Source organism: Euphorbia lathyris, chromosome 8, assembly GCF_963576675.1.
Source record: "Euphorbia lathyris chromosome 8, ddEupLath1.1, whole genome shotgun sequence".
Classification (NCBI taxonomy): Eukaryota; Viridiplantae; Streptophyta; class Magnoliopsida; order Malpighiales; family Euphorbiaceae; genus Euphorbia; species Euphorbia lathyris.
In genome coordinates, this window is record NC_088917.1 from 63,520,469 (window position 1) to 63,546,277 (window position 25,809).

The following is a 25,809-nucleotide window of genomic DNA, read 5'->3' on the forward strand; positions in this document are numbered from 1 at the left end:
CTTTATTGAAGTAAAAGGTTAATTAATGAAGTGTAGTAACCTTTGTGAATCAAACCCTAAGCTTCAATCACCTCTTTGACCTTTAACTTGACCCTTACCTTATTAAGGGTTTTTAATTCATCTCAAAATGAACTAACGAGTCCAATTTAAGAAGGATATATTCATTTTCTGTCATTTTAATCTAAAATTTGATAACACACTTCCCTAAATTAAAAAACTCAGTAAATCCTATCCAACTTGATAAATTTTATGCTAAAATGATAGGGAAAAAATATAGTTTCTTATTTAATTGGACTAAAAAGTTCATCATTTACCGAATTAAATTAACTTGTACGTTAATTTGGACAATTTTTTCCTGTTTATCATTTTACTTCAACAATTTCTACTTTTATCATTTTGTTGAATTTTAGTATTTTATTTATAAATAACTCATTTGGGCAAACTTCTTGTTTACCATTTTTCTTCAGTAATTTCCATGTTTGTGATTTTTTTTGGTGTGCGTAAATTTTATGTATGTTTAGGTATAAAAACTCAATACCTAATTAGCACTATTTATTCAGAGCCTTTTAATAAGGCAAAACGTTACTTGCGTATGAAACAAAAACCCATCTTAGATACAATTTTTGAGATTTCATTAAGTGCAAGAATATATTTAGAATCAGCTTTTGCAAAAATAAAAAGAAAAATTTTAAAAAGAAAAATTAACATCCTTAATAATGAAACAACTATCCACAGTGTCAATAACCCCATGTTTAATGGAAGAACCAATATCACAATTTTACACATCAGAACAGGAAGTCAATCAGCAGATACGTTCACCAAAGCCTTATCAAAAAAATCGGATCAAATTATACTTGTATCAAGCCGGATATGATCAACATTTATACTGCAGCTTGAGGTGGAGTATTAGAGACTATTGTTAACCTGTTTGCATCTGTAACAATATGGTATGATTGTGTAGCATTATGTAGCATGGGAAACCATATCTTGTCCTTTATCTTGTCTCCATGGTAGATGTATAAATACAGATATATGAAATCTTCTTTTCCTTTATGATTACAATATTAAATAACAATACACAAATTTTGGGCTTGAAGCTAATGCATACGTGCCAGAAAATGAACTCACTCCAAAGCTTTAGCCATGATTGAACGTTGAGACAGTTGCTGTTCATAAAGCTGCCGGAAAATATGGTACTTGGCATCATGATACTTCTTCACCTTTGGGTCTTTTGATGGATGAATGACCTGCAAACGTCCAACCATATTAATGTCAAATAGAACATGCAGCAAATTCCAAATTGTACTCACTTGAACAACAAAAGTACGTCTAATTATTCATTATGAATGAAGGAGTAATTTATGTGATTTAAGGATAATTAAAGCGTGAAGTGTGTAATTTTACTGAACCAATCAATGCTTAAATCTGGTTTAAGAAATAAAAGCAAGACATAAATTAATTTAGGCAGTCTCAGCATCCCTCAGCTATCACATAAAATACCAAGCGAAAAACCAATAAGCAGCAGCATTACTACCATGTGGCATAAGATAGTTCCCAACAAAACTTTGGCTTTCTCAATTAGTATTCAACTTGGTGTTAATACTTTGTCAAAGTTGACACACCATCCAACCAACTAACACGCGTGCGCGCACACACACCTTTATGTATGTATATGTGTGTGCTTGTGCGTGTATGTGCATGTTCAAAACAAGCAACCATGTACCTGACCAGCTGCACTAAGTGCCCTCATGGCCTCAGTAAGACTGGCGTATTTCTTTGCAGCAACAGCACCAAGAATAGCAGCACCCAGTAGCACAGACTCGCTTTCCCGTGGAAGTATAATAGGGCAGCCTACAAAGTCATGAACAAGTGTCAGGTTTGGTAATATGCATAAAATGGACACCATTGATTTCATGATTATTTTGAGCTAGACATTGTAGTCTTATCAAACTGAATTTGAACTTCTCTTTTATTGCTTATCCATTTGTGGCAGACATATATGTCCCAAAGTACCATTTTTTTTTTTTTTTGATAAAACCCAAAGTACCATTAATACTACATCAACTAGTCCTTCCATGGCTAACATGGAGCAGGGAGACATTTTATTTGCTATTATCTGCCACCACCTTTGGAAGTGGAGAAACGAGGAGATCTTTGGTGAGAAGACTGTTTTTATTCAGAACTTACCCGAGTTCTTCTCTAAAAAGCTCCTTACCATTACGGGGAGCTTCAAAGGGGACCCCCTTGCCAATTCTACCCAGAATAAAGAGGTTCAACTCGTTGGGTGGTGTAGGCCGAAGGATGGGGTGGTTAAGTTGAACACGGATGGCTCCTGTCTCAACAATGGAAAGATCGCGGCTGGAGGCGTGCTCAGGGACGCGGGAGGTGCCTGGTTGTCTGGATTCACCCATAACCTGGGGTTGGGCTCATCCTTTTCAGCGGAACTTTGGGGTATTCTTTCTGGAGTCAAGCTTGCCAGAAATCTGGGTATTAAAAGGCTTGCTGTGGAGTCTGATAATATGGAGGCTATTAGTATGATCTCTAATAATCATGCTTTTTGTCTTAGTAGCCAGAACCTTATCAAAGCAATAATAAGTCTTGGCTCCTCCTTTTGAGTCCTTAGAGTTCAGCCACATCTACAGAGAACAAAATCGAATTGCGGATCGCTTGGCGGCGGCTGGGCACGAGGGGATGTTAGGTGTTTCCACCCTTTCTGATCCTCCTATCTATCTTTCTTCTCTCCTTTTAGAGGACAGAGTTGGGATTAGCTTTCCTAGGCTGATCCCAGGTTAGCTTTTGTCTCGGTGTTGGTTTGTTTTCTTTCCTGTTTCTACCAAAAAAAAACTAGTCCTTCCATGCTATTGGTATATGATAAAAATATTAACTGTAATTTCAAAGTAGATTAGAAATAGGCATACCAATTGTACAACCAACCACTCAAAGCTAAAAAAATCCACAGCAAGGAACTAGTAACAACACATTGGATGTCTATAACAGGTCCTTGACAGTTATTTTTGATGCAGGTAGGAGAAATACAAAGAATAAAAAAACGGGTTACGTAATTAGGGATAAAATATTGTGGACACTGATGCACCATATAAAGCACAATGCAGCTACAAAAGGTGCAATAACACCAACTGTGATCAATCCCAGCATATTATGGCATACACCTTCTTACACCTTTTTCCTTATCAACTATTGGATCTAAGCACAAGAAACAGTTCATATGAGCACTTTTTCCTTATCCAACTGTTGAATTTAAGCACAAGGAACAGTTTATATGAGCCCTAGTCACATAATGCATATCTTAAAATGGACATACAAAATCTGTGCAAAGACCATCCATATACAAAAACTACACCTACATACAAAGGTTAAGAAAAACCATACATACACTAAAAAGCATGTTTAATGATAATATATTCACACCACAGGTAGAAGCAAAAACGGGGAGGGGGATGCATAACAGATAAAAAAAGTGAAGGGAAGTACCAATGGCATCAGCGTGTTCTTGAAGAAACACAACATTTTTTGAAAGGCCACCACATGCAAGCAGCGTGTCAATCTGCATGAATGAAGATACATACCAAAAGACTAAAAGCCTGAAAGAAATATCACTGTAGATAAATAGACATATATGAATGACTAAGATGCTCACTAGAAAATACTAACAGTCCATACAAAACTAATCTCATAAAAGAATTGAAGGGATGCCCATTTAAATGTGGAATTCGGGGATGAATTCTTACTTTGTGACCATGAGCATTACAATGCTCCACGATGTGACGAGTTCCATATGCAATACCCTGTACACTGGCAAGGTATAAAAGAGCTAGTTGATTTTCACTTGTGTCAAGGGTCATGCCGTAGATAATTCCTTTAGATTTTGGATCTGCAATGGGAGATCTGCAGCATCACAAATTTAACAGTTACATTAATTGTGAGCAAATATGCAAGCATATAGCCAGGAAAAATTGCATCATCATTACACATTACCTGTTTCCGTGAAAGTCAGGAAGGACATGTACATCTTCGGTCAAAGCAGCAAGAAATGGAAGCTTAAGGTCATCCATCAGAGTCTTCAATATGGTGTTCAATAGTTCAAACAGTGATATTTCTGGAAAATAAAGAAAATCATATATATCTCAACAGTATGGGGAGAGAGATCAAAATTATGCTCAAAATATTTGCAATAAACAGAGATCTTACTTTGAGAGGCAGCACGATTTGCAAGTCTAGGAGAAGCAGCATGGTTTTCTATGATATAATCCAATAGTGCACCAGTGGCACTCTGTCCACCCTCCGTGAGCCAGTACTCAGGGACCATTGCTAAAGAAATCATGAATAAAGTACCATCAGATTCAAGTTCATAACATACTTGGAAATTTTGTACATGAATGTTGTATTGCATGTGCAAAAAACATTTAGACATCCAAAATGATAACCGCTCTAGCCACATATACCGGTTAATCATTTTCAGAAAACCAAAATCATCTAATTCTTAGGGTTACCTGACCAAAATGGTCCCCAAACCCCAGGAATGAACAGCTTGCTCCGTGATAGAGCCATATGACAAGTAGAAGTACCACAAATTAAAGCCATACGATGACCTATTGCTTCCTTGTCATCCTCTGGAAAAAATAATAATTTCAATTATATCACTTACATTCAACAAACATACAGGACTTATTATGTTATTCCGAATAATATCAATACCTTTAACATCAGATTCTGTACAAGGAACACTCTCCAAGATCCCTACACCGCCAGCATGAGCATCAATCAGTGAGGTCCCAACAGGAATACCAGCTACAAGACCCAACTCCTAAATATAAAAGCCAATATTTAGGGAACAGAAACCAGCCATAGATTTGAAGTTGATATGAAACATATCCACCCTCCATAGAAAGACAAAAGCTATGTGCTAATATGGGTGCATCTAATCAAATGACACAAGGGAGCACCACTTGATAACAACAAGAAGTCTTTGGTACAAAATTACTTGCCTTTGCAGCTCCAGGAGTGAGACCAGAACCCAAAGGATGGCCAGGGAAAGCTACACTCCGTCCTGTTTACATTATATAATGTCAATTTACACTGCAAAGAAAAGAACAAAATATTGGTAAATGCAATCTTACAAAAAGTATATCATGATATGTTGATGGCCAGCTGCATCATGATTTACTTTCTCGACGTTCATTAATATGCATCAAGTACCATAGCAAACAAATTTCATCTGTGTCATAAAAGAAGAAATACTGTTTATACATAACATCCAAATGAACTACAAGCATATCATGCCATAATTTTAATTCCCATTATGATTTCAGGCTGGTTCATGTGATTTTAATGAATTGGTAAATGACAAAAAGTTTTAAATCACAGGATTAGAAGTCTAAAGATTGCTAAAAACCAACAATCTTAATTCTGGTCCATTAAAGATCTTAAGGCATTGACCAGTGATGGTGATTTATCAGTAAAGGAGCAACTTTCATAATTGTCCCTTAACTTAGTTCATTGTAGCTTGTCAGATCTAGGATTCTGACAAACTAGAATTTTGGAACTAAGAAGAAAAAGAATGAGAACAAAGAGAGAAGAATTTAGAAAGAAAGAAAGGTTTCATTAATCAACAACGTAATCAACTCGTACAGGCTGATTCTCTTAAATAATCAACTCGTACAGGCTGATTCTCTTAAATAGGAAAAAGGACAAGGAATGTACAGCTGGCCTAACAAATTCATCGCACTAATAATTCTAACCTTCCTTAATAATTATCTAAATAGGAAAATAAAGCAATTAACTAAATAGGAAAAACAGCAGTAATTACTAATGTAGAAATAACAAAATGACAGCTAATGATGGTAAAGAGCCGTTTTAATCCTTCTTCTTTCGCACATATGTGACATAGCCATTAAACTTATTGCACCTGTAAACTTAAGCTTATATTGGTGGAAAATAAAAATTCGATCACCAGGACCTATGTAAAATATCACAGAAAACAATGAATCAATATCTGTTTTTTTATATGTAGACAACTTTTTTTCTGACTAAATTTTTATCCTCCATTTTTACAATTTGCAAACAGATAAGGAGACATTTTTTTATAGAATTTTGGCCAGAGAAAATTTGACGGCCAAAAACTCAGTCAAAAGTGTGAGCATCATCTTTCCTGATGTATCATTTTAGTAATATTTTTTACTAGATTCTAACTAGAGGTACTTCTATGTTACACTTATAAAATCTCAAGTTTTTCCCCTTTGTCATGAAACCGTTTTAGCTAAAAGCTCAAGCTGATAGTTAAAGGTCCACTTCATATTAATAGCTGACACACCCCCACACGCGAATGCCCACTGGGCTTGAAGCGTGCACAAACACAGGCCCAAATTACCATGTCCTGCAAATAACTCAACAAATGGGGGCTGCCAGGAATCAAACCTTGGACCAGTTGGACCAGTTGGTCAAACTGGCTCTGATACCATGTCATGGAACCATTTGAACTAAAAGCTCAAGCTGATAGTTAAAGGTCCACTTCATATTAATAGCTGACACCCTTAAAAATCAATTTTAAGGGGTGTAATGAGACAATAGTGGTTGAGAGAAATCTCAATTACAATGTCTTAGAAATGACATGTATTTATACAAGAATGTATAGTTATATTAGGAAAGCTAATAAATTTACATCTACAATTAAGCTATTGACTGTTAATTATAGCTATTGACTATAATTAATCTATTGACTATACTATTTACTCCCTCTCAAGCTGGAGCATAGATATTTATCATGCCCAGCTTGTTACAAATATAGTTTCCCTGAGCTCCATTTAAAGCTTTAGTGAAGATATCTCCAAGTTGCTCATCATTTCGGTTGTAGACAGTAGAAATTATGTTCTCTTCTAACTTCTCACGAACAAAATAGCAATCTACTTCAATATGTTTTATGTTCATGGAACACAAGGTTGAAAGCAATATGAAGAGCTACTTGATTATCACACCATGATTTTGCTAGAGTATTGATCTTGAATCCGAGTTTAGACAAGAGATGGCGAATTCACATAATCTCACAAATTGATTAAGACATTGCTAGATATTCAGATTCTGCACTAGAGTAATATACATGTTGCTTCTTGCTCTTCTAAAAATAAATTTTCTCCAACAAAAACATAGTAGCCATTAGTGGATCTCCTATCATCCTTGTCTCGTATGCAGTCTGCATCCGGGAAACATTCGATCACAGTGAATGAATCAGAAAAACATTCAATCTGGAATTATCATGATTCTTGTAAAATATTCCTCCTCCAGGAGTCCCTTTCAAGTAACATAAGATTTGTTTAAGCGCAATCCAGTGATCAATGGTGGGATAAGACATACACTGACAGAATAGGCTACTTCAGATCTAGTCACGGTAAGATAGTTCAAATTTCCTACCAAACGTCTATATCTTCCATGATCTTCAAATAATCCTCCTTACGATGTGAGATGCAAATTTAGAGTCATAAGCACACTGCGCGCTTATTTTTTCTTTCTGACAACAAATCAAGAACATATTTTGGAAGATTCAATTCTTACTTCTTAACACCTCAATTCCTAATAAGTACTTTAGAGTGTCCTTCTATGAAACTGACCATGAAGAAAGGATTTTAGAGATGAGATTTCTGAAATGTCAGTGGTCACACTTGCACTTCTTCATTCCAAACATCTAAACTTCTTGGCTAAACTTCCCAAACCATGCTCGAGAACTTGGTTACAAGCCATATAGGGAGTTGCAGAGACGATAGCTTTGCATACTTCCCCTTAGCAACAAACCATGGTTGCTCCATATAAACTCCTTCTTAGAGGTCCCTAGGTAAGAAATCATTTTTTATATCCAAATGGTCCAAGGGCCAATTAGAAGAGGTCGCCATTGAGATAAAAAGCCAAATAGAAGTAATCTTCGCCACCGGAGAAAAAGTTTGGGAATAATCGACCCTATGGGTCTACCCATACCCCTTTCCTACAATATGAGCTTTTAAACGATCAACAACATGCACCCATCGGGGTCCACCAGACTTCTTTCCAAGAGGCAAAATTACCAAATTCCAAGTACCATTAGCATCCAAAACATTCATTTTTTCTATCATTGTATTGCGCCAGGCCTCCGAGAGGGATTTAGGATCAGTAGTAGAGTAAAGGGAAGCAACAGAAGGACCTAAAGTAGAGGACATGTTATCATAAGAAACAAAAGCAAAAACATAGAGGACGTGTTTACCTTTGGATAGTGCAATAGGAAGATCGTAGTCATCTTGACTTGTTTCAGAACCAAGAACCATTGAAGCAACCTTCCTCAATTTTCTATCTCTATCTTGAATTCCCCTTCCTGTCTCATCTGCTAAATCTCATCCTCTCTTATTTCCTCCACTTTATACCCTCTTCCTCACCTTCCAAAAACAGGTTATCCCCAAGTTATAACTTTGTTCTTTTCTTCAACTTTAATGGCTTCCGCAAACCAGCATCAAAGGGTATTGGGAGAAACAAAGAAAACAGAGCAAAGGAGAAATAGGAAATATAGGATTGAATTGATATTCTTAAACACTGGAATGGATGAATAGAAACAGAAATACAAAGATAAACTGAAATGAGAAAGATCTCAAGCTCCCATAGGAAATAATTTCCCTCCGATAGGTTTCTTCCAAAATTCATTTATTGCTCCAATGGTTTGGATTTCCGTCTTAGTGATTCTTCTCCGGAGATTTCTTCTTCATGTGAATAATTACTTGAATGTTAGATTCAACTTGATGGTTTTACCAAAGGCCTCGAAATATTACCGTCAAAAACCTCCTCCACAGCTTCAAGTCTGGACAAAGTTTTCTTCATTGTTTTCTCTAGATCTGCCAACGTCTGAAAGATGTCCCAACTAAGTTCTTTCATTGTTTGCTATACCATTCTAATTGTCGTTTCGATTTCTCAAAGACGGAGCCAAATGATAGAAACAGAAAACAGAGCATGTAAGAAATAGGAAATATAGGATTAATTGATATCCTTAAACACTGGAATGGATGAACAGCAATAAAAATAAAAAGATAAACAGAGGCGAGAAAGCTCTCACAGGAAATCATTTCCCTCCCTGCTCAAAGAACACAGCCTGTCATATATTAATATGAATTCGCTTTAACTATCAGTTTAAGTTTTTAGTTCAATTGGTTTCATGACATGGTATCAAAAAGCCGCTCAGACCAAATAACGGAGGGTTCGAATTCAGATAACCTGATTTGTTGATTTAATTTGAACACATTATAACATGGACTTGTGTTGTACACGTTTCAAGTCCAGTGTGGTTTCATGACAGAGCCAAACAAATAAAATGTGCTTACTATTACTAACACAAATTCTTCCTTCCCTTTCCTTCTCTCCCTACTGCTATATATAACCTCAACTACAACCCTCTCTCCCTCCTAACTAACTCTCATAAGACCCCAAGCTACGTGTCGCTAAATCCCCATATTACCCTGGGCCTATTAGCATATTCTCTATCAGGCGCACATAGTGCGAATTTTACACTACAGTGATAATAAGGTACAATGAACTCTTATCTCTATAAGCATACCAATCTTAGCATGATGCCCTTCTACTAGATCTCCTAGGCCAATCTCTTCCCAAAAGTCATCATCCCATCCACAGGCTTCCATGTTTCGGGAATCTTTTTCATCATTTCGTTGCAGATGTGCATGACCAAGATATGTCCATTTGCATACTGCTGTACACAAACTACGAGTATCATCACCTGTTGCTCTTACATTCAATGAGAAAGAACACAGAGAAATCAGCATAAACTCCATGAGAAACAAGACCGCTGATATAAGAGAATATCGGCATTAAGAATGATCCAATATTTAAAAGAGATAAAGATACCTGTAGGACAACCAATCACTCAAGTCCATCCACCTGAATACCATAGACCATGATTCTTGCAAATTTTCTTTCACCCACAAAAGCTGAAAAATATTTATTATTAGGTGCACTCAATAAAGTTAGCAAAAATCATGATTTTTCAATCCAGCATTGCAATCTCAAGCTGCTGAGGTAATGGCATTTTGTTATACAGTTTGGATTTCTATTCTAATTTAGATTCAGCATGTGCATTACACGTCATTGAGAGGAAAAAAAGAGTAGAGATATTGAGAATGGGAACCAATAACCTTTGGTGGCTGCATTTCAGGGGAAATAGCTCCACCACAGTATTGTAACGCTGATGAGTTTAAGGAATTGATCTTCTCAGCTTCTTTTATAGCTCTATGGTCCATCCAAACAATAACATTTCGTCTTGAATCCCCACTCCAAGAAACTGATACTGGGGATCCATCAGCATCAACCGCAACTGAGAGAGAAAGAGAGAGAGTCATTTTAAACATTCAATCATAACCATATTTGAAATGGATATAACATGTATTATTAACATAATTTTCTCCAAAAAGGACTTGTAGGAATCAGTGTACATATTACAGACCAAGAGAACACGTAGCAGCAAACCCCAAGCCAGTAACTTCTTCCCCAGAAATATCAGCAAGAGAGCATGCTGAATTCACAGCTGCACATATAGCATGCCAAATATCTGTTGAGGATTGCTAGTATTGGAAAAAAAAAAAAACAATTCAGATTACTTTGATTAAAGATATATGACAATATATTTTCACAAATTCATACTTATAGCAGAATTTGCCCGCAAAGAAATCATTGACAAACACTCCCCTTGTATATAAGCAATTAGTAGCAGAAAGGAGTTACCTCAACGCAGTCACGTTCTTTCCATATTTGAATTGGACTACTAGCAGAACCAAGAAGTTTTCCATTCTCATCGAACAGACCTGAATCAAACAGCAATAAGAAAACAAGCCAAATGCACCAATCATCTCACAATTATGCATAGCAAAAACATAACACATACCAGCGCGAGCACTACCGGTGCCAACGTCGACACCGAGAAAGATGGAGCGACGGTTAACGGCGGAGAGTGTGGACATCTCGACGGAGAAACGAGGAGAAGAGGAGCGAGTGTTGGAAAAATGATGAACGGAAGAAGTGCGTTGTTGTGGACCAAGCAATAGTGTAGTATCTGACGACGGACCTTTTTTCCCAGACATGTCGTTTTGAATTATTATTATCTTTTTCCGTGTTTGAGCAAAGATAATTATGATGATTTAGATCAAATCTGGATTTTTGGAAACTCTTCTCCTTTTGGTTGAGACTTTTTCTTCCCTTTCTTCTTTTTATCAAAAACGTTGTCGGCTTACATTGCAAATACAAACATTTGTGCTTTAATTACGAGAAACATTATGAGTATCAAGTTAAAACTTACTTGTAAAAAAAATAAAAATTAATCCAGTTAAAGAAATATCTTAAAATTTCGGTGCTTTTTTTTTTTTTTTACAGTAATCAGATATATTCCATAACAAACATACGACGATTACACAGAAAGGTTCCCACAAGAGAGGAACCAAACAGTAAGAGCAAAGTCATTTACACAAAAAGAGACAGATGATCGGGCTTTTGTAGCTAAACTATGAGCTGCCCAATTACAAGTTCTATCAGTAAAATTAAACAAAACAGAATGAAAGGATCCAGTGAGAGCCAGAATATCAGAAATGATTACGCTAATCTCAGCAATACAGTTAATACTAGGATTATTTATAGCATCAATGACTTCCACAGAATCACCCTCAAAAATCACCCGTTGAAAGCCTTTTTCAATACCAAAGATAACACCATCACGCATTGCAAGAGCTTCAGCCATCAGACTCGACTGAAGGGAAGGATAATGCTTGCAACGGCAGCCAAGAACGTTTCCGGAATGGTCACGGGCAATAATGCCACCACTACCGAGCAAGGATTGCAAAATAAAACTCCCATCCACATTTATCTTAATCCAACCAGAGCATGGTTTGGACCAGGAGAGAAATTGTTGAGAAGAAGAGCAGAGAGTAGGAGGCGAACTGGCTGGCCTAGAGGCGGACAACGAGTCATTCCATTCCGAACACAGAGACACAGCATTAGAAACAATTTCTGTCGTGTTCCAAGGATGATGATTGAAAAAATAGTCATTTCGGGCTTTCCAGAGTTGCCATAAAATAAAACAAGCAAGTGAAACCGCATCAAAGGAATTAGGGAGGGAGGGTATTCCATCAATAAGACTCAACCAAATTTGACTACAGGAAGAGCCATACAGAACATCAGACCTGAGCATGAGGGGAGAAGAAAACCATACCGATTTAGCCAAGGGGCAATGGAAAAAGAGATGAGATGCATTTTCCATCAAAGGGCAGAAAGCACAAGACATATGCCTAGAAATACCCCTCTTCAGCAGATTATCCATAGTTGACAGTTTATCAGACAGACATCTCCAAAGAAAGATCTTAATTTTATTGGGTATGTGCAAACTCCAAACCCTTTTCCATTGTAGCTCAGAAAGAATAGGATGATGAAGAACAGAGTTGGAAGAGGAACTTTGGATGAAAAATCTAGCAGCTTGATAACCAGACTTAACCAAATATTCACCGGACTTGGAGAAATCCCAAAGAAGAAAGTATGCAGCATTAGTAAGGCTAACGGGAATAGACAGAATCCCATTAACATCATTTGCGTGACACCAGCGCCGCACCAGCAGCTCATCCCAAACCCCATTCTGTTGATCAATCAGTTGATGAACTCTTAAGAGTGGGGGAGATTCACCATCCTTTCGCCTCACTTTGAAGGCAGGCAAGGAGGACACCCAAGGATCTGCGAAACAAAAAATGGACTTACCATTGCCAACATGCCATCTGAGCCCCAATTTCAGAATAGGGATACCATGAAGAATGCTTCTCCAACCCCAAGATGGATTTGAACCCGGAACAGCATCAAGAAAGTCATTGATTTATCCTATTCTGCAACCGGAAATGAAATATCAGTAAGAAAACTGAAAATAAAATATTCAATATAAAACAATCAATTAATTAAAACATAACAATAATATATTCGTTTGTTAGTACCAAGGATAACAAAGATGCAAGGGTCTCAGACTTATTTATCTCGGGCTCTCAAATCCGAGACCCTGGTAAATTAACAGCTACATCAATTCGTGATGATATGATGGTTTGGCATTTCACTAAGAATGGTCTATATTCGTCAAAACCTGGCTATCGTCTTCTTAAAGCTACTCGACTTGGATCATAATGGGTGGAGTTGAATATGGACTTTTGATGTGCCGTAGAAGATTAAATTCTTCATGTGGAGATTGAGTGCAAAGTTACTACCTTTAATTCAACGGTCATGCTTAATTCAATGGAAAATTCAATCCTCAAGTAGATGTTTACTAGCACGATGAATATTGAGCACAGGTGGTATCTGTTCTCGGGATGCACTTATGCGACTGCTTGTTGGAATGTGGCGGGTATCACTTCCCCGAGAGTTGATTGGGATTGGATTGAAGATTGGGTACTCAATTATTGTGCCATGATAGGATAGAGAAAGCTAGCTCTACTATGGTGGTTCTTTGGATGACATGACAGCAGCTCAAATATGGAGCGAGAAGTTGCGATCACCAATTGATGTAGGATCTAAATCTTTACGTTTTGTGGCGGAATGGAGGGAGGTGCTACAAGAGCAGCCTTAAAGGCTCCAGGCGGTTGGCAATGGAACGAAGTAACAGTTCGTTTATTGGACAAAGTCACGAGTTGGCTGTGTTAAATGCAATGTGGACGCCGCAATTTTCAAGCAAAGGGTGAGTGTGGTGTTGGAATAGTTCTTCATGGTAGTGATGACGAGTTTCTCTCTTGTTATAGATCTTTTGCACCAGAAGTTTTATTAGTCAAGTTAGTTGAAGCACTAGCTCTCCGTGATTCCATATCTTGGATGTTCTCGAACAAATATCCAAAAATTCACTTTGAAACTGATGCTGAAGGTGTGGTAGACTGCATTTTGTCCAATAATTCTTAGAGTTCAGTGGTGTGATTGAGCATATTCGAACTTATATTAAGTCGCCAAGATTATTTTTTGGCTTTTGTCTCTAAATTAGTGAGCAGTGCGACTCATTCTATGACCTGTCATTGGTGTATTGTGGAAACTGCAAGTGGATGCAAATTTATTCTTGATGCTTTTCCCTTATAAAATGTCAGTCTAACTCGATATGCTTGGTTTATGTCATGAAATGTAAAATTACTAGTCAAATAAATCACTGATTGGTTGTCACAAAATAAATGGTTTGGAATTAGATGTTGAATCTGCAAGACTTGAAAAATGTAAAGAAACCATTATATTTTTGCCGCAGCCATTGATTGTTACTTTACCTCAATAAAATCTGTCATTTTTTTTTGCTCTTCCAAGATATTAAAGAATTGCCAAAAAAACATACAAAAATCAATTATAAATGTTTTAGTGGATTGTTATACGTCGCCCCTATTTTACTTATCGTCGCCTCCTATTTGACATTTTTGCCCTTTTCATTTTTCATTCAAAAAAGTGAAATTCTCTCAACCCCGAAGAACAAAACGAAGAAAAATCATGCCTCCAAAATAAGGAAAAATACTTGAACATCTAAGTTTCGTATTTACCAATAATCTGAAATTTAATGAATTGAACTTGAAACGAATTTTTTTTTCCGTTGAATTTGCTCTAAACGGGTAGCCCATACGGTCCTATTTTACCTAGGTAAAATAGGGTAGCCTACCCGTTTTGCCTAGGTAAAAACGGGTAGGCTACCCGTTTTCCTTTAGGGAAAACGGGTTTATTTATTTATTTATTTTAATTATAATAAATATTAATTATAGATAAATTATGTATTGATTGGAAATAAAAAATACGTATTGAAGTGTCCAATTAATTTTTATTTGGTAAATTATATTTATTTACCTTTTAGAACGTAAATTTAATTATACGTATACGTAAATTATGTATTGACTGGGTAGAAAAACCGTATATATAAATTATTGATTGGAAATAAAAAATACGTAAATTATGTATTGCACGTGTTAATACGTAATTTATCTATAATTAATATTTATTATAATTAAAATAAATAAATAAATAAACCCATTTTCCCTAAAGGAAAACGGGTAGCCTACCCGTTTTTACCTAGGAAAAACGGGTAGGCTACCCTATTTTACCTAGGCAAAACGGGTAGGCTACCCTATTTTATCGAGGCAAAACGGGCTGTTTTGCCTAGATAAAATATAGTAGCCTACCCGTTTTGCCTAGGTAAAATAGGGTAGTTCATACTACCGGTCCATGGACCGGACTGTATGGGCTACCCGTTTAGAGCAAATTCAACGAAAAAGAAAATTTCATTTCAAGTTCAATTCGTTAAATTTCAGATTATTGGTAAATACGAAACTTAGATGTTCAAGTATTTTTCCATGTTTTGGAGGCATGATTTTTCTTCGTTTTGTTTTTCGGGGTTGAGAGAATTTCACTTTTTTGAATGAAAAATGAAAAGGGTAAAAATGTCAAATAGGAGGCGACGGTAAGTAAAATAGGGGCAACGTATAGCAAACCCCATGTTTTATTATCTATACATGTTGCCCAATCTATATAAAAAACGACTTTCAAAGTTATATGTGATTTAGTAGAAGAAAATAGTCTCTCTGCAGGATTACTCTTAATGTATAACAAAACTCTTCTAACTGCTTGCAAATATACTGATGTTGGTTTAAACAAAAACTCTTCTTGACGGTTGTAGACACCGAGTCGGAGGACCTGTGACGAAAACCCATAATAGACAGTTAAAGCGGTTGATTCCATTAGTTTAAAAATAAAAATCACGAAAAGACCCTGAAGGATTGGGTGTCGGCGAGTAGGCAACTAACGGCATCCCCTGGCAAATGGGCGTCCCACGAACGCCAGACACGGCGCTCGGCGTGCCAAACGCTCGTCCAGCGGGCGTTTGACGCACGCCCGACACTCGTTGGGCGGCCACCCGACTCCCATTGGGTGAGCGCCCAACGAACGTTGGGCGTCATCCAACAAACGTTGGGCGTGCGCCCAACGATCACTGCAGAGCGCCCAGCAGCGGTGGGCGCGCGCCCAACGCTGGTTGGGCGTCGCCCAACCAGCAGTTGGGATCCGTGCCTATAAAAGGCACGGATCCCCATGCATTTGAGAGGAGGAAGTTTTGGAGCTTCTCTCTCAAAAAAAATTATTTTTAGAGAGAGAAAGTAAATTTTTGGGAAAAATATTTTTTTTCCTAAAAAATTGAAAATTCCCAAAAAGTTAAATATTTTACAAAAAACACCGAAAAACACCGAAAATCACAACTCGTGGAATCAACCGACTTCGATTGTCAATACCAATCTTGAGGTATTATCTGAGGACTAGACTCGTTTAATTTATTTATTTTTAGTTTCGTTTATTTATTTAGTTAGTTATTTATTTATCACGTTTATTTATTTTTTCGTATTTATTTAATTCCCGTCTCATACTTAATAAACGTTTTGGTTTTGTTTTAAATGAAAAACCTCGTTTTAAGGTCCCAATACGAATCGTGACCCGATTTAAGGATAGTTCGGGATTAAAACGTTGTAAATATAGAATTTTAATTTTTTTTTAAATTAACATTTTAAAGATAAAACATCGTTTTGGGATACTCCGTTATAGACTATGACCCGATTTGGGTAGTTCGGGGACCAAAATGATAGAATAGATTAGATCTAAAGTATTTTAATAAATCTGAAAAATATAGGGACTGTTTCTGTAACTTTGCTGTTTCTGTCAGTAAAGGAAGTTTACCGACGGATTTTCCGTCGGTAAAGCTGCTGGAATTTTAAAAATCCCCTTTTTAAGCCCTTTTCTTAACTTTTTTGACATTTGGCTATATATATATATATATATGTAATTATATAATTTATTTATTAAAAGTGTTTTGGGGTTCTATAACTAATAATTAGATATTTTATACTTATCCATTTGGTATTTAAACTTAGTTTATATCAATTTAGCTTTGTAAAGTAATATATGTGTATTTATATATAGTTTTTTTGGTTTATTCAAGTTATATTAGCTATTATTTGGGAGATAGTTGGTTTAAACCTTTGGGGATAATTAATTTATAAATGCTTTTGGGTTATTGAACCTTATTTTTGAGTATCAATATTTAGATGTACATTAAAGGGTTTTTTTATTCTATATACTTATTACGTGAAAAACTATTTTGGGATAAATGTTATTTTCTTATTTATAAACTTTGTCCATTATTTTCATATGTTTTTAGAATAAAGTGTACTATATTTAATATTATTTTCATTATCCTTATTATATACATATATCTAGTATTTCTTCACTTATTTTTAATCTATAGATATATCCCTCATTTTTTAGCCAAAATGTGTACATATATGTATATTTACCCTTCCTTTTTGACATCTATACTTATATATTTCAAGTTTGTTTTATTGGGTGAGTTTTGCGACTTAAATTGTTCATTATTATAATTATGTTCAAGTGAGGAATAGTTTAGGTGAAAATGGGAAAAAGAAACCACAAAAAGATTTCAACTTGCTTATTTAAACTAAAAGTTTCTAGATATTCCAAAAGTGTAAATAAAAGGCTTTTTTTTTTATCACTTTAAACCACTTCCTAAACATCACGTTTTAAAACCTTAATCCGTTCCAACGACGGATTAAGCGAACCTTGTAATTAAAATCGTTTTCCTTATAAATAATAGAGTTTTGAATCGTTTTCCTAACTAAACGGTTTTGTACAAAAATAAATGGACTTGTATGCTTAATCACGTTTTTGAGTTAAAACTTCTTATTCCACGTTTTCAAACGCTCGAGTCGTTCCAACGGCGATTCCAGTGAAAATCATAAAAACCAACGAGATTTTGAAACGCGTCTAAATCGTTCCAACGGCGATTAAGGCACGAACCATGTAAATAAACTCGCTTTTTGGGGAGTGAGATTAGTTTAGATTTAATGTATAGCTTAAGACATAATTCACGTTGTAAATAAATCATTTCTTCCTTCTATCTCCCTCTTTCTTCTACATATCTTAATTCATGTAAAATGGGTGATTCTTTACTAATATGGCTTTCAATAATATGCTCAAAACGGCTTTCAAAACGAGAAAGAAAAGGTTTCAAATGAATTTTAAACTTAAAGAAATATGCGATTAGTCCGTTAGCGCCTAACATGCTAAGTAGGAGGCCGGTGGTTCAGAACCGGGCGATGTCGGGGTGCCTAGTAGCCTTTCTCCGGAAAGGAGCTAGCCTTCTCGGCTTGTACCCAAATTTCCCGAACCCTCACCGGTCTCCCGCAAGGGATCGGTGTTCATTTCCCATTCGTGGGTGGTGACTCTTCCATACTCCGAGCTCCGGCCCTGCCGAGCAGCTTGATTCCGCAATTGGTTGCTTTCGGCGCCAATCACAGCATCTGTCGTCAACGGTGTCCACCCCCTGGGTCTTCCGGGCGAGGCCGCGGCACCTACAAGTGGCGACTCTGCTGGGGAAGCGAGAAATTTGATTCCGGAAGGTGTGTATTAAGCCCATAACGGGGACGGATCGTATTATTTCTTTTCGTATACATTCATAAGCATTATTGCAAACCTTTTGGGTAATTTCCGCGAAACCTCTATTGAGAGTCCATTCGTCGCTCGAAAGAGGCTAGTGTAAGTTCCCCCTTGCAGTAAGCCGCCAAAGGGTCCCCATCCATTCGTTAGGGGCGAATTTGTGCGGTCCTGTGAGGTCCCGCGATTAGCCGTGTCAGCATATAGTAGCCTTAGAAGTTGCCATAGGATTACCCGTTACTATTTTTGATGTGATGAATGAATCAGTTCGTGTTTTCAAATTGCCATGATACGTGTCTAATCCTAAAATATGTAAAGAAAATGAAACGATACGTTAATATATACTCTTAAACCGATATATAAACTACCCCAAAACACCGAAACAATTTGAACTAAAGACGACTTAGTCATCTCGTATGAATGAACTTGTGCGACCCGCCTGGTCCCTTTCCGTGTCCCAAAGAAGGCATATGTTCAGGAAATACGTTGTGACGTAAGCACGTATTAGTATAAGTCGGTTTGGTATTAAGGATAGTTATATCTCGATTCAAAAGACTATATTAACGATATCCGTTATTCACATCCTTTAAATACGTTGGGATAAAGCGATATTATGACAAAACGAAAATGAAGAACATTTCTGTTTTGGACAACCCTTTTGTAACGTAAAGAGTTTCGTAAACGTAGCCCGTCCCTTCTGAATAAAAAACGAGCTCTTACGTCACGCCTTGCGTTGTTCTAAAGAGAGTTGGACGTATCCGCAAAAGTGACTAAGAAAATAAAAAGAAAATAAAATAAAAATAAAAATGACCAAAATCATTCCGTATCTACGATATATGTCAATCCCAAGAGTAGTTAAAGAAAATGAACCAATGTCGTTAAATACGTGCCTCGAACTGGTATATACGCCGTTTAAAATCACGAAGCCGAATTAAGCTGAGAAACCGCATGATTGCACCATATGGACGAGACTATGGATTTGACTAATGGCTCGATCATTTTGACCGTTACCAAAACTACAAGAAATATGGCCCGATTTGCGTGTTTGCTTAAATCGTGCCTAAATGAAAAAGAACGGTAATATCCCTGCTTCGAATAAGCACGCGATTAAATGAAACGTTGATTTTCTATAACCACACTGAGATGATATATCCCGTAAATTGGAAAAAATAAAGAATTGTTACTAGCCGAAAGATTATTGTGCGCTCGAATAAGACTCGCCGTCTTTTCACGTAGCTAAAACAAGCAAGCGGATTTTGACGCTAAAAACAAACACGTTATACGATGAGTCCGTTCCCTAAAATAAAATCCAAAAGTGATATTGTCACTAAATAAACACGTGGTTACGTCTCTCGATAGATCCAAAAGATCCCGTCGTAATCCAAAAATCGAGATACGAACTCACGCGAATAAAAGGGGACGAATCATTGTCAATAACGAACGATTGAACCAAAAGAATAACTCGTACCACGTCTAAATCCGAGATACGCTCAAAGGGTGTCAAAACCCGAACTAATGAGTCTCGCGAAATAACGAAAGATGAGTTATTCAATAGGACAATCCAATTTGGTCGATATCTTGGTCACTGAACGATGATACGTTAAAACAAATTGTATTGTTTGATGAATGATCTATTTTTCCGCAATAATCGACGACATCACGCATCCCCTGGACTGCTATATGAGCCTCAAACCAAAATCCTAGGAAAGAGACTTGGACCATCGAGTGTGTGGAGGAATAAGGGTGGAAGAGAGATGTTGTGATACGTGTAATTAGACTAACGTTTGTTCTTCTTATCTTGTATATCCGTAAATAATAAATGCACACACCACGACTCATGCATATAAAATCATGCATACATACTAATGGGTATCGCTCGCGCAGACGTCATCATTAAGCGGTTGTGGTTCCGTGAGAGTAATCGGCTAGTCAGACAGTTCGACCAGTTACAGACTGTCAGTTCTGAACCATCACATTCAGCAGTTGTGGCTTCTGAATCATCTTCGTCCGAGTCTACTCAGTCTTCGGTCAGTATGTCTACGACCAATGAAAAGGTGGACGAATTGGAGAATTCTGTGAACAACATTAACGATCAGTTAGCCACGATTCTGGTCTAGCTGGCTGAGCTTACAATGAGGGGTAACAAAAGTGGCAGTGAACCAGTTGGGAACATTGTGAACACCGGTCCCCGTTTTGGAGGTAACTATCAGGATTGCATAGCAAGCAGTTTGGGAAAGAGAAAGAAAAGGGAGGCGAATGGAAGCCACACGTCACACCGGAAGTGTGAGACCCACGTGGAGTTCAGACTCCCTAATATAAAGAAGTTTGATGGAACTGGGGATCCTACCGCCCATGTGAACCAATATGTGGCAGTGATGAAGCACATAATTCTGACTGAGGAACAGATCCTAGGGTTGTTCAGTGCTTATCTGGAAGGACCTGCCTTTGTGTGGTTTCATGCATTGCCGCTGGGAACGAAGAAAGATTGGAAAGAACTGGCGAAGGCATTCATCACCCAATATAGCTTCAACACTATGTTTGAGGTTACTTTGAAGGAGCTAGAGAGCACCAAGCAGCAGGCTGAGGAGTCCTTGTCCGACTTTGTGAGTAGGTGGAGAGCCAAGGCGGCAGTTATGAAATAGAAACCGCTGGAGCAGGATCAGATCTGAATGGTAATCGGCAACACTTTGTCGTATATTAAGAATAAGCTGTGGTGCATGCCTTTCACTGATTTTAATCAGATGTATAGCTACGCTTTGACAGTTGAGGTAGATGGAGAGCCGAAAAGAGCTTATACTAAATGGACGAAGTCGGGGCATAGTTCCAGAGGGCCAAGTGCTAATGTAGAACCTACCGCGGTAAAGGTGCTTGAACTCAATGATATCAAGAAAAGGTAGTTCACCCAGTTTGATCAGACTTATGCAAAATTTTTTGAACGATTTCAGAAAAAGGAGTTGCTGAAAGCTCTTACTCCCAAGAACAAGACAGGACCCTCACCACGGATGATAACCAATGGGTATTGCAAGTTCCATAGTAACTACGGGCACACCATTGAAAATTGTGGGAGGCTAAAGCATGAGATCCAGGATCTGATTGATAAAAAGAAAATAGTCGACCCATCGTTAGCAAACCCTTCCCCTAAGCGCAATCCATCGCCTAGTCATAGGGTGAGCGCAATCGGATCTGGGTTGGAGGAGAGCTTTGTGGTGGAATCATTCTGTGAATTTAAGGAAGAGCTTTTGAGTGTCGAAGACAAGTTAAATGTGGGAAATGGATTGCATGTATCCGTCTTAGGAGAGGGACTAACAGAGGAGGTGATAAATGACAAAGGAAAATCTGAAGAGGTGTCATCTCAAAGGGTCAAGCCCGTGTTGAGTTTGTTCAGTGGGGTAGAGGACCCCGAAGCCCATTTGTTCAAGTATGTGGGCACTATGTTTAGAGAGCCATATGAGGTGGAAGATGTCGCTCCATGGTTTTATCTATCGCTAGTGGGCAAAACTTTGAGGTGGTTTTAGTTGCTACCTGAATCGACTAAGCATGATTGGTCACTGATGGCGAGCTTGTTTTTGATGAAGTATAGAAAGGCCAAAGCACAGGTGGTGAAATATAGCGCGATGCAAATCGGGCCTATCAAACGCCCGTTGCCAACTGTTAGCAAGTATAATGAAGGTATGGACCCCATGGAGCACCTGCATTTTTATCTGTCCGTTATGGGTCCTCTGGGCTATAAAGAGGAGGAAATTACGAGCTTGTTTTGCAACTCGTTGACAGGAGAATCACTGGTGTGGTATATGTCTCTTCCGATAAACGTTAAGGTGAATTGGGCTGAAATGACTAAGAGATTCATCAAGGAATACACCGCATGGGGATGTCCAGAGGAAATGCCTGAGTCACCCGACGAGGAGAAACCTGAGGCGGTATTAACTATGGCTAAGTATAAGGGAGATACGAACCCCATCGATCACATAAACTGTTTCCGTGCCCACATGTATGACGCAATACTCTATCGTAGTGAGTTGATTCAAAATTTTCCAAAGACTCTCATAGGGGAAGCTTTGATGTTGCACCGAATGCTCTTGGGGAAGACAAAAAGGGATTGGGGATCCCTCATGGAGGCCTTTGTACGGAGATATGAGACATACATTCCGTGGACAGGGTCGTTGGAGGATTTAAAAAGGATCAAGCAGTTTCCCGAGGAAGCATTTGTGGATTACGCAAGAAGATGGAGGTTCAAGTATGCCTCATGTCAGGTCACTTTGAGCGATCAAGAGCAACTTATGTGCATTCGAAAGGGGGCTATTCCACTTGTGGCAAAGAGGTTGAGCATGGTGTTCTTGAAAGATTATGATGAATTGATAGGCTGGGCTCGGTATGGATCGTCGGACCCTTCCTATGTAAATCCGAACGTCCCTCACATGATGGATCTGATGGTCGTGGATATTTGGGGAAGTTCCTCGGACGAGGAAGGTATCAATCAGAGAGCTCCAATCAATATTTGGGATGAGTCTGATGAAGAGCCGGAAATTATTGTTATGATGAGGTCGGACCGAGTGGCCGAAGGAAAGATCCTGCCAGGATTTGAGATCTTCAATGATGTTACCGACTAGGGCAAAGGAAAGACAAGCTGCTTCATAGAGGAGATCATGATGCTAGACCTGAATGCTGAGGAGCAAGTTATCAACGCATAGGCAACCGTGGGAGCGATGGATGAACCAAGCACCTCCAAGGCCCATGAGAACCCTGAGAACCTCGATGATGACAACTATATTACCACTTTGTTTGAATCTGACGATGTGTTACACAAGTTCGGTATAGACGATTCCGTGGTCAGGTTCTCATCTATCTATAATCCTATTTAATGTCAGGGTCACAGGCATTAAGCACATTATATACATAAACAGGCTAGTTGATCATTATCAATGTTCATTCTAGCATAAATCCTGTTCCTAACAATTTCTAGGCATTAAGCATGCATAAACTGATCAATCAAAGGTCCTAGATCCCTAATCATACATATTCTTACAATCAATTTCATCCCCATCCCAAATTGGATGGGGATTAATTCATAGACAAATTAATCATAGCAATAGGCATATAAGAATAATGGAAAAAGCTTCAATTAAATATAATCGCAAAAGATAAAAGGGAAAGAGATAGAAATCCAAAACCCGTTTTGCCGATTCTGATTACAAAAATAGAAGACGAAGAACTTCTCCCATCAATTGTTCTTGAAAGAAAAGACAAAACAGAAAATAAACCTAATCTAGAAACAGGAAAATAAAACTGAAATAAAAGCTAAATCTACATTGTGGAGGAGAGAAAGCCCTAGCGGCTCTCCAATTTATTAAGTGGCTAATCCCCCCTGAAAGATTAGGATTAGCTCCCTATTTATAGAGTTAGGAAGGAAACCCTAATGCCTCAGGGGTAAAAACGACATTTCCAAAGTGTTTTATGGGCTTTTGGGCTTAATATTCGCGGATTTCAGCAAAGGGGAAGGTGCAGGCGCGCCTTCCCCCGCCTCGTCTCGTCGAGACAAGGCCTGTCTCGACGAGACGAGGGCCTGTCTCGATGAGACAGCCTGTGTCTCACCGAGACAGGTCCCATTTGGGGGATTAAAATGGGACATTAAACTCCGGTTTTTATCATTTTGAGTCCCTGGGCTTCCGAAAGATGCTCTAATGGTCCCTGATGAATCCCAAAAGTGCTCCGATGGTCCCTGAAAGGTCCGGTAATTCCCCAATGGGCTTTGGTCTGGTTCGGAAATGCACGAAAAGTCCCTGAAAATCCCTGAAAACACCGAAAATGCCAAAAATAAGGGAAATTACTAATTTTAACTAAAAGATAATAAAACGCTACTAAAATTAAAAGGAAATAAAGCAAAAGGAAGCTAAAAGGGGCCTAAAAACCCTATAAAAATGGGAGCTATCAACCTCCCCACACTTGAATCTTGCTTGTCCTCAAGCAAGACAGAATCCAAAGCAGAGAAAAATCAACAAATAGCTCCCTTACAAAAACAAGAATCTACTACACTTTATTATTCACAACAGTTCAGACTACTCATTTTGCAATTAAAAACGTAATGAACCTCAGATGAGTCTCCAAAACCGATTAATTGATTTTATCAATCAACACTTCATGAAAACGAAAGAAGAGAACTAAAATTGATAGCTCACAAGTGGTCACTCTAACGCTCAAGTGTTTGGGTGTAATTTTTTTTTTGGAAACGCTCTACATGTTATTGTACAAAGTGGTCACGTTGGGATTGCATCATCCATCCGGTCAAAATTAATGCGTTAAAATTAAACAAAATCATAGGTCTTTAAAGGGTTGTAACATTGGCTAAGGGTTAGGGTAGGAAAAATGGAATTTATAGGCAAAAAGTTAATGACTCAAATGGTTAAATTTTTTGCAAAAAAGACATATTTTTCGCATTAGGAAGCTATAAACCACCTCCCCACACTTAAAATCTTGCTTGTCCTCAAGCAAGTCAGAATCCAAAAGGGACACGTTTTCCGCTATGTATAATAAGGTTTAAGCTCAAGGTTGTGTTTGTGATTCAATGAAGGATTCGGGAAGCAACTAAAAATATAAACACGCCTTTTACCCTTTCCTCTATTTTATTGTTTTTTTTTGATATGGTTTTTAACCTTTTTTTTGAATAGAGGGGATAAAGAGTGAAAATCAAATGGGTAATGGTTGCTTCTTCTATTAAAATTACAACCTTTTAATGATTGCTAGCGAGAATTTGAAGGAGATGTGTGTCTAAGGATTTATCAAAACTAAATTGAGTCAATTAACTTGGGTGAGAAATGATATTTAAGAAGGCTAAGGTTTGTAACAAGGTTGATCAAAGAAAGGGGTAAAAGGCTGAAAGGGGGCTTATCTAGTGGAATTGTTAAGGGATTTTGGCTAAACAAAGAAATAGGCTAAATTTCACAAAGGGCTATATCTAGGTTGCCTAATCATTTCAAGTTTAATAGAAACACAAAATTCAACCAGTATTGGATGCAATTCCTATGAACACAAAGACAATAAATGTAATCCCACACCTAAGAGATCAATTGTTCCTAATCATGAGTCTAAAATATTGATCTTTATGGCTCTAACTCACAATTGAAGGGTTATTTGTATCAATCCTAGCCTCAACTAACGTTCCGTTCCATGTCAATTTTAGGCAAATAATACTCTTTGGAGACTCAAACGTTATTCAAGATTTTTCTCATGCATCAATTTCATTTAGAATGTGCAAATTTTTAAGCGCATTGTCAACTGTATTGCGGGATAGCTAAATGTATCAAATTCAACTGC

The 25,809-nt window shown here is 37.7% G+C and overlaps 1 protein-coding gene across 1 annotated transcript; it reads right to left on the minus strand.

Moving 5' to 3' along the window:
- Nucleotides 1-935: 935 nt before the first annotated feature.
- LOC136202481 (uncharacterized) lies at nt 936-11,238 on the minus strand. The gene is made up of 15 exons (XM_065993135.1): nt 10,919-11,238; nt 10,759-10,838; nt 10,481-10,598; nt 10,173-10,351; nt 9,886-9,968; nt 9,581-9,765; nt 5,007-5,068; nt 4,717-4,825; nt 4,512-4,631; nt 4,210-4,329; nt 3,997-4,117; nt 3,750-3,906; nt 3,493-3,565; nt 1,724-1,851; nt 936-1,247 (listed from the first exon to the last, which is right to left on the minus strand). The coding sequence occupies exons 1-15, from the start codon at nt 11,112-11,114 to the stop codon at nt 1,125-1,127; spliced, it is 1,854 nt and encodes a 617-aa protein (XP_065849207.1). The 5' UTR covers nt 11,115-11,238; the 3' UTR covers nt 936-1,124.
- Nucleotides 11,239-25,809: the final 14,571 nt, after the last annotated feature.